We start from the raw sequence: 9,674 nt of genomic DNA on the forward strand, positions 1-9,674 counted from the left end.
ATTTGTGAAACATACCGATGTGTTTCTACTTGTTGCGCTGAGATAGATCGACGGGGGAGATGCTTCAATAATAGGAAACTGAGAATGTGAACATTTGTTGGTTTGTCAAGAGATAACAGATTTGGACATGAGACAGTCACATAATTAGACAGAGGCTACAGTGATTATGACGGCCATGCATGCACTTGGACATCTCTCCTTTCAATGAGATGTTTCTTTCTCGCTGCGTCTTGAGCTGATCTTAAATGGAGAGTTCACTAGATACTAAAGTTGTAAAAAAATTTAGTGGAGTAAAAGCTCAATATTTGCCTCTGAGATGCAGTGGAGTAGAAATAAAAGTACTGAAAATTGGAAATGCTCCAAAGTAAAAAACAAATACCTCAGAATTGTACTTAAGTACAGTACTTGAGTAAATGTACTTAATAGGTACTTTACACCACTGGGTCTTAATAGGTTAAACCTACATAACTATAAGGAGCAGTGCTATTAATACAGCACCGGGGGAGCAGTTAGGGCCGGGGGTCTATACATACGTGTCTGGCTCAGCTCAGGGACACTTCCGACACATAGATAGGGGGAGAGAGGTGAAACGGGGACATTCTGTTTGCCCAGATAGCCTCTCTCTACACAGGCAGCCTCTACCACACAGGGTGCAGTGGTGGAAAAAGTACTCAAATACAAAAACTTAAGTAAAAGTATCAATACTGCAGCATAGAAATACTCTGTTTACAAGTAAAAGTCCGGTAATCAAAATTTACTTGAGTAAAAAGTACGAATGTATTGGCATCAAAATATACTTAAAAGTACCAAAAGTAAAAGTACTCATCGTGCAGAATGTCTGAAAGTTCTAAATGTGTAAAACATCTTTTGAAAATAGCAGATCTACAAGCTCACAATGCGTCGCAGCGCGACGCATTGTGAGCTTGTAGAGCGGCTATTTTCAAATGGCCGAAATCTATATAGGGCTGAAGTGGTTAATGAATGTTTTGTGATAATAATCCAAATCTGCAAAGTAACTAGTAACTAAAGCTGTCACATAATTGTGGTGGAGTAAAAGTACAATATTTGTATTGAAAATGGGAAATACTCCAGTAAAGTAAACATTCCTCAAAAGTGTACTTACGTACAGTACTTGAAAGTACATGTACTTAGTTACTTTACACCACTGACAGGGTGGAAGTGTATGTATCGTATGGCAAAGACTGAAGCTTAAGTATGCAAACCCAGGACTTAGAACCACATGAACCCTAAGCGTCCCTATTCTGGGCGCAAACATACAGTGAATATTCCAGACCTAGAAGCTCACAGTGCATCACAATATGATGGGCCAGTGCGCTTGTAGCCTCGATCTCCAGGCTTTTATTTTTTATTTTTGCTAAAAAATAAAAGCCTGGACCAACCAGTCGATGTTCCGGGTATAGGAAGTGTTTCATGTCCCCAACCAACCAGAGTGCAGTGGGCGTCGCTCCAAATGTTGTGACGTCAGGGCTCTCAATGCTACACATTGGGGAGGAGGAGGGGCGCGGGGCGGGGCGGGGCGGGGCGGGGGCTGACGGACAGATCGGTGAACCAATAGGATCCGGCGGATTTTTCTCCGCAGATTTTGAACCCGCCCGTCTAGACATGATATCAGACACGCTAGGGCAGTCTAGTGCGCTTGTAGATCAGCAATGTTTTGTCGAAGAGTGTTTTTAGTGAAGAGCGAAAACAGGAGCGGGCTTAGTGTAGATACCTGGTTGATTCCGGTCGACAGTATAAGGTTTTAAGCCATTGGTTCTCAAAGTGGGATCCGGGGACCCCCAGGGCTCCTTGGGGGGGGGGGGTTCCAGGGGGTCCCCAGCCAAAGTAGTTAATGTAGCATCACAATCATTTTAACCACTTTATCCATTTATCCAAAGTGTTTGAAAATTTTGATTAATTTTTTTACATAAATCTTCTCTTCTGGGGGTCCCTGACACAAATCATTTTCAGATGGGGGTCCGCTGGCCAAATACATATCAATTTGGGGGTCCTTGACTTGAAAAAAGGTTTGAGAACAATCTGATTTAGTGTAGAGTGAAAACAGGAGAGGGGGGAGGGGGGCCTAGTACAGATCCCTGGGGGACTCCGGGGTCAACGGTATAAGGTTTTAAAGCATGTAAACCCCAGGACTTAACTCTTGTGTTATGAAAATAACAAGCACCCCCCCTCCCGCCCCATAAAACAGAGGGATGATTCATTGTACTTGGCCAACGTCGGACGTCCTAAGTCCCCAAGCTGAGCAGTACACTTAGCTTTTACAAAGGTGAGGGTGTACTCCAAACGAGCGTCGTAAAATATCCGCTTTCCATCTTTTTTTCATCGGCCTCTAACTCATTAAAACCGGGAAAGCAGCTGTGTAATTTTAGTTTTTTTTTGCGTTGGCTTTTCAAAAATAGCAGATGTACAAGCTCACGGCGCGGCACGAGCTTGTACATCTGCTATTTTAGAATTTTTTTGAACAATCTTGAAAGTGTGAGAACTACTGTTTTAGAAGGCGTTCGTAGAATCGGCCTCCGGTCTTAATGGGTTAAATGATTGATTTGTTATTTGATGAACGAGCCTCATGTGTGGGAGAAAAGAATGACATCAGCTTGAAAACACACAGAGCCCAGGCAGGGCTACATGTACAACAAGCACCTTTTTTACTGTAAGCGTGCCTCATTCTTACGCTCCGCAGTACCACAAAAGTGTACAGTAAACCGGGCTCTAGTACGTGAACGGTGTGTGCGCGTGTGTGTGTGTGTGTGTGTGTGTATTTTTTTTCTAAGGGTAGAAGAGGTCATGGAAAGGCAAATCATCATTAAGTTGTCAAACACACTGCAAACGTTCAAAGTCTGTGTGTGCGTGTGCGCGCGCACGTGTGTGTGTGTGCGTGTGGTGTGTGTGTGTGTGTGTGTCCTCAGGAACGGGTGACAAACTCCCTGTCCCAGATGTGTCACTAGAATAACACGCGCTCAGGCTTAAGTTCAAGTTTAAAGCGGAAGGGAGCTTACTGCAGTGTTATTTGTTTTTTTTACGTAAGTAAAAGTAGCAATACCACAATACCACAATACTCTGTTACAAGCCTGTATTCGACATTTGACTCGAGTAAAAGTACAAAAGTATTTGGCATCAACATATACTTACAGTACCAAAGTAAAAATCTTTATAAATGTGTCAAATTTATTTGATAATAGTTGTAGCTTGTAACTAAAGTTTTCAAATAATAAATAATTGCAGTGAAGTGAAAAAGTACATTTGCCACTGAAATACAAGTCTAAAATATTGAAAAATGTACATACTAAAGTAAAGTAAAAGTACCTCAAAAGTGTAATCAAGTACAGTTTTTAAGTAAGTGTACTTAGTTGCTTTCCACCAGCGGTGGCCACTCAGTCAGGAATGGGTGACAAACTGTCCAGTGTGTCACTACAACAACACACGCTTAGGCTGAAGTTCAAGTTTACAGCGGAAGGGACCGTGGTGCCTTTCTGGCCAATAGAAGAACCCTCAGTACAACAATCTAGTCGGACCCGGTCAAATCCGGCGACCTCGGAACGGTCGGACCCACCGGGTATTTCTGGCCACCAGATCTTACTTGGCCAAGTTTGACGTCTCGGGGGTACGGAGAATAGGGTGGGTGGGTGATGATTTATGATTCTGTCCCTATTGGGACGTAACACGAACAGCGCTGAGTCAGCAGAAGCGGGATTTGCAACGCTCGCCCCAGCAACTCGCTTGCCTAAGCGCGCTCGGCGGTGCCTCTCGTGTACGCTTGAGCCACTCAGTCATTTAACAGTTTTTGCTAACTAGTTCCTATATATATATATATATATATATATATATATATATAGGGGCTGTAGTCTGTTCTCACCCAGCGGACCGCTTGTACCGACCGAGCGTTCCGTGAGAAGAAAAAAAAGAGTCCAACTAGGTTGCTGCACCGAGCGTTAAGGTTACCTTTGAAAGACATCTTAAAGCAAAGTTTAACTGGAGAAGACCAAATCTATATTTTAAACCTTGTTTTTTGTTTAGTTTTTAGTTTTCTAGTTTTTTTATATGGACCCATTAGGGTCCATTTGATTCCATTCATACACTCTCAGAGGTACAGACCCGTAAGGTCCTAAAAATCGCACTCATTTGGCTGGGGGGGGGGGGCACTTTGAGAACCACTGTATATTACAGAACAGTCAGCAGACTGACTCCCAGCTGTACCGGTCACAAACCATGACGTCCTCTTGTGCTAGTATTATGGTTAAATTCATCCCACGTCAGCACTTTCATCCTCCCCTCTCTCTCTCTAGTCTAGTCTACCTGACTCTGCAGTCCCTGTCCCCCCGACATCCTCCTCAGAGTGGTGAGTTAGCAGCTATAGTGAGCCTGAGGTAAGCACTATTTGATACACTGAGGTTTTCCCCGCGCTTTGAACGCTGGCTGGATGATGATGGGAGATCCCTGAGTGAGCCAGCCTCGCTGTGCAAAACAAGCCACAGACCAGAGAGAGAGAGAGAGAGAGAGAGAGAGAGAGAGAGAGAGAGAGAGAGAGAGAGAGAGAGAGAGAAAAGAGAGAGAGAGAGAGAGAGAAAGAGAGAGAGAGGAAACAGGACAATTCCCCTTTCAAGAACAATTGGCTCATTGTATCAAGCGAGGGGTAATGAGGGAGAAAGTAGGGAGTGTTGTAAACAAAGATAATATCACTGTGCCGGCAGAAATAGACACCCACGTTTTAAATGCCAACGCAAAGACACGCTAAACATTTTTAAACAACTGTTAATTCCAAAGTAAGAGGACTTACTTGACAACAGTCTACCTTTGTTTTTAACCCGCACGTTGAAATCACACGATGCCAGCCGAGGGATAAGTATTAGGCCTGTTCACATGCAGTGAACAGTAAAAGTCCCGTATTCAAAATGTACTTGAGTAAAAGTACAAAAGTATTTTTTACTTACAATACCAAATGAAAGTACTCATTATGAATGGCCCATTTCACTATTTGTTTTCAATTTCTTTCCAAATCTTTTCAAAAATAGAAGCTCTACAAGCTCACATCGTATTGTATCATGACACATGCATTGTGAGCTTGTAGAAACGCTATTTTCGAACAAACAAAGTATAAAATAGGGCTTATTTGGTTCATATTTATTTTGTAACGGTAACTAAATAAAATGACTTGAAACTAAACTTTTTAAATACTTAGTGGAGTAAAAAAGTACAATATCTGAGATGTAGTGGAGCAGATCGTACAAAGTGTTGACAAATGGAACAAGTAGAGTAAAAGTACTTAAAAATTGCACTTAAGTGCAGTACTTGAGTCAATGTACTTAGTTACTTTCCACAGCACTTGCTGGCATGCCAGCGTGCTCATGTGGTTACTTACGCTGATATGCTGCCATGTTTTACACTCTAATAAAAGCTAATTGGAGGAAAGAGAAGCGCCATGGGTCTCCATTCAGAAAAAATAGAAGAAAAACACATAAAGCACCTTACGCATTGTTTAGCCCCAGGTGTCCCATCAAACGTGTTACTTTCATTGCAGCCCTGTGGCCACAAATCTCAGCGCGCAACAAACCACTGCAGAGTTCCACGCTAATTGGCATGACTGTCGGGCACACACTGGAGTAAAGGTAATTATGTCTTGCATTACATTGCTGTACATTTATTGACCCGACTCTGTAAATATCGCTGTTGTCGGGGCAGAAACCTCCTATCTCCATATTCTAGCTTTTTGTGTTTTTTTTCCCGTACATTAGCGGCCCTACTTGATCACACTAGAGCGTCACACAAAAGCAATCAAAAGTAGCAGATCTACAAGCTCGAAGTCAAGCTTGTTGATCTGCTACTTTTGATGCTTTTGAATTTGAATCCTGAAAAGTAACAGTTTTGGACATATGAGGTTTCCACCCGACAGAGACGATATACTTTTGTTCTTCCGACCTCTTCAGACTCTTATGCGAAACATCATATCTCCATATTTCAATTTTTTCCCCCTGTAAATGAATGCCCTTCACTTCACCATTCAAGAGTGCCACACAAAAGCCGCTCACAGAACGGCGCATCGCAACCTGCTATTTTCACTATTTGAAAATAACAATAAAAAAAGGAACGGTTTTGGACATAGAAGGTTTCCACCTGACAGCGACAGAAACCTACACGGGATGCAGGCACAGAGCTTCTCCAAGGAACATCTGGCACAAAGCAACAAAAGATTTGTGCTTTTGTGCGTGTGTGCGTGTGCGTGTGCGTGTGTGTGTGTGTGTGTGTGTGTGTGTGTGTGTGTGTGCGTGTGTGTGTGTGTGTACACATATGTGATAGCAAGAGAGAGAGAGAGAGAGAGAGAGAATCTTTGAACCACTCCCCCCTGTTGAAAAGATCAAAGGCGCTCTCTCGACCACAAGAACACACCCACACAGCCTTACTGCTACCACAAACACGAGAGTGTCAGGCCCAGCGAATAGCAAGTATAAGATGGCTATATGTTATGGCTCTTTTAAACCACAAGAACCATGTGAGCCGTGCTGTGCCGTGCCATGAAAACATATTTCAACGGTTTCTGGGTTTGTTCCCATACGCTATACAGCTCTGTTTCAGATAAGGTTCTCAGAACCCAATTTGTCTACTAAACCAGAGTGCTAATACTGCATATAAGTTGTAGCTCAGCTATTTTCGCTTCCTTCATGAGTTTTGTTTTCATGGCGTACCTCCCTTTGTAGTTTTGGTTATAATAGAAACGAAACGTAAACACAGACCTTCACGGTTCTAGAGAGTTTCAGGTTATTGTTACAAGATATTACAAGACCCCCCTCTCTCCATTGTTCTCTTTGACTCTGTGAGGAAGATGCAAGTCGGAATGTCAGTCACCCCTGCAAAATAATAAATGCGTGCAGACCAACCCGTTGGACTTCTCTTTGTACCTACAGTATATTACAAGAACCCTGTGGCAGAGCTACTAAACCAGAGATGCCAGGGGTTAATGTGGTACAAGATGTGGACAGAAAAGCAGCTGAGTGGCGTTCAACACACCTGGCAGCTCTGTGTGGTTTAACTTGTGTTGACTGCTGCTTAGGCAGAGCTCATGGCCGTTTCATGGTTTATTATTATTAAGTGAATACTACATAACAAGTCCCTGTTTGCAAAAAACACAAAGTGCTATGCTACAGCGTTGGGTGTGAGATTAACTGCACGCGTTGGCGCATCATGAAAAAAGGCTCTTTAATGCTAGTGTTTGAGGGTTTTGTAGAGCCCTGGATGAAGCGAAGGGGAAGGTAGAGCCAGTGTTGATTTCGTCGACTAAAACTATGACGAAAAATGTTCATCGACTACCTTTTTTCACTGACGAAAACGAGATAAAAACAAAATAAAAACTTAGCTATGATGACTAAATATACTGACACTTTCGTCAACAAATAAAAACTAGACTAAAATGTTAGGGAGGGACTAGTGGAGAAGAGATCCAGTAGAACTCTAAGAAAAGTCATTTTATGTTTGGTTGCGCTCGGGTGTTGCGCTCTGAAAATAGCAGATCTACGAGCTCATAACGCGTCGCGCTGCGACTCGTTGTGAGCTTGTAGATCGGCTATTTTCAGCATGCAACCAAGTGTAAAATCAGCCATTACGACGCCATCAAGGCACCGACAAAATACATGTTAAATCAAAATTTGCTGTCAAAATCAACTCTGGGTAGAACCGTAGCTACTACTAGTCAAATGGATCTCTTCCACTGCAAAGCCAAGTAAAACCTAGAACCTTCCATAACCTGAAACTTTCCAGAACGCATGAAGAAATAAAACAATTATTTATATATTGTTTTTATCTGCTTCTTGATTGGTCAATGAACCTACATAAGAAAGGTTAAGTCGTGCTCGGGTGGTGCCTGCCCACCACCGCGGAGGTTGTGGGTTCGAAACCCTCCGTGGTGCATCTGGCTTTGTCGAGCCCCGTGTTTTCGGGGGGGGGGGGCAGGGTTAGGGGGGATAATAGTCATTGCACGTACTCTGGGGGGGGGGGGGGGGGGGGGCGGCACCTGTCAGCAGGGAGTGTTGGGCGGGAGGAGTATAGGACGAAGGCTCTACGTCCTCCCGGTGGGGGCTCCTCACTGGCAGGTGAGTCAGTAGGATACGACAGCAGTGACAACACAGAAATGTGAGTGCTGAGGAATCATAACTACTAAATTGGGGAGAAAAGGGGTTGGCAAGCTTCCCAACAATAACAGAAAACAGAAAATACACTAGCATAGAGCCCTGAGGAACTCCGGTTAAGTCCATTATTGGTTCTAAATATGGGTTTGGATGTATTAATGCACCCTATGCACAGCAGCCATATTGTGAAGACATTCACAGGTGTTGCCAATGATACTGATGAAGGCTCTGTTCCATTCTGGTCAAACAGAGTCAGGGTGCTGATATTGTGCATGTTGGCTCACTGGAAACACTCCCACTGCTACACCAGTGGGTCTAAAGTTTGGGTCCAGGGACCCTCATGGGCTTCCAAATGGCCCCTTACGGGTGTGTAACTCTGAGAGTGTACAAATGGAACCAAATGGACCCGTAAGGGTCCATTTGGTTCCATTTGTACACTCTCAGAGTTATGGGAGTCGTGGAAACCACTGTGCTACACTAAATGGAACAGAGCCTTCATTAGTATCACTGGTAACACCTGTGAAGGAAGTGAGGCTGCTGCCTGCTGTGCATAGAGCCTATTAAACGGATGCTCTTACCTCTGCAGAAGTTTTGCTCATCGGCGGTGAATCCCGGGGTGCAGCGTATGGGCCTGGGGACGCCGGGGCGCGGCGTACGGCTGGGTTGGGCGGGGGCGATGGGCGGCACGGGGTCCGGCGCCGCCACCTGCTGGTCCACGAAGATCTGGGCGTTCTGGGGGAGGCACAGGTACCCGCCGAAGTGGTTGATGCACTTCATGCCCCCCTTGCAGGCGTCGTCCACTATGGCACACTCATCAATGTCTGACGTGACAAGAGAACGGCATGAGGAGGAGACAAGGAAAGGACAGAGATGGAAGGGAAGAAGGGAGGGAGGGAGGGAGGGAGGGAAGGAAGGAAGGAAGGAAGGAAGGAAGGAAGGAAGGAAGGAAGGAAGGAAGGAAGGAAGGAAGGAAGGAAGGAAGGAAGGAAGGAAAGAAAGAAAGAAAGAAAGAAAGAAAGAAAGAAAGAAAGAAAGAAAGAAAGAAAGAAAGAAAGAAAGAAAGAAAGAAAGAAAGAAAGAAAGAAAGAAAGAAAGAAATGAAAAGAAGTGGGGGATCTTGTGACTCCAAAAAACACACAAAATAAGTGTCATAGATATCTAATATCAAAGTCATTATGCATTATGCATTAAGGACAACACAGAAAGCCCCATTGTTCTCACCTCTACACTGCTGCCGCACTGGGTCATACTCATATCCATCTGTACACTGAAAAACAAATGAGCTCATTATGAAGCTACCAAATTGTCTGTGAAACAATAATATTAGTGATCTTCCTGCTTAAAGGTAGGGTAATTGATTTACTTTGGTTAAAATAAGTGTTACATATCTCTATATTCTGATAGTACTCATTGCTATAGAGTGTTTGTTCAGTAAAAGGAGTCTGCCATGTCTCTCCAGCTCTTTATTAAACAGAAAATGCATTTTCAGTGCTCTCTCCTGATTGGCTTACATTTTGTCACCTACCTGAAAATGTACTACAT

At 43.7% G+C, this 9,674-nt stretch overlaps 1 protein-coding gene across 2 annotated transcripts in view; it reads right to left on the reverse strand.

Moving 5' to 3' along the window:
• Window positions 1–9,674, reverse strand: part of efemp1 (EGF containing fibulin extracellular matrix protein 1) — a 48,557-nt gene that overhangs the window by 36,918 nt on the left and 1,965 nt on the right. For both annotated transcript variants that reach the window (XR_013934479.1, XM_080450288.1), the window contains exons 3-4: window positions 9,354–9,399; window positions 8,711–8,953 (exon numbers count right to left, since the gene is read on the reverse strand). Coding sequence is in view for 1 of the 2 variants with exons in the window: in XM_080450288.1 (XP_080306414.1) it covers window positions 8,711–8,953; window positions 9,354–9,399 (289 nt within the window). In the remaining variant the exon portion in view is untranslated. The remainder of the gene's footprint in view (window positions 1–8,710; window positions 8,954–9,353; window positions 9,400–9,674) is intronic.

Source organism: Gymnoscopelus braueri (genome assembly GCF_963280865.1).
Source record: "Gymnoscopelus braueri genome assembly, chromosome: 14".
NCBI lineage: Eukaryota > Metazoa > Chordata > Actinopteri > Myctophiformes > Myctophidae > Gymnoscopelus > Gymnoscopelus braueri.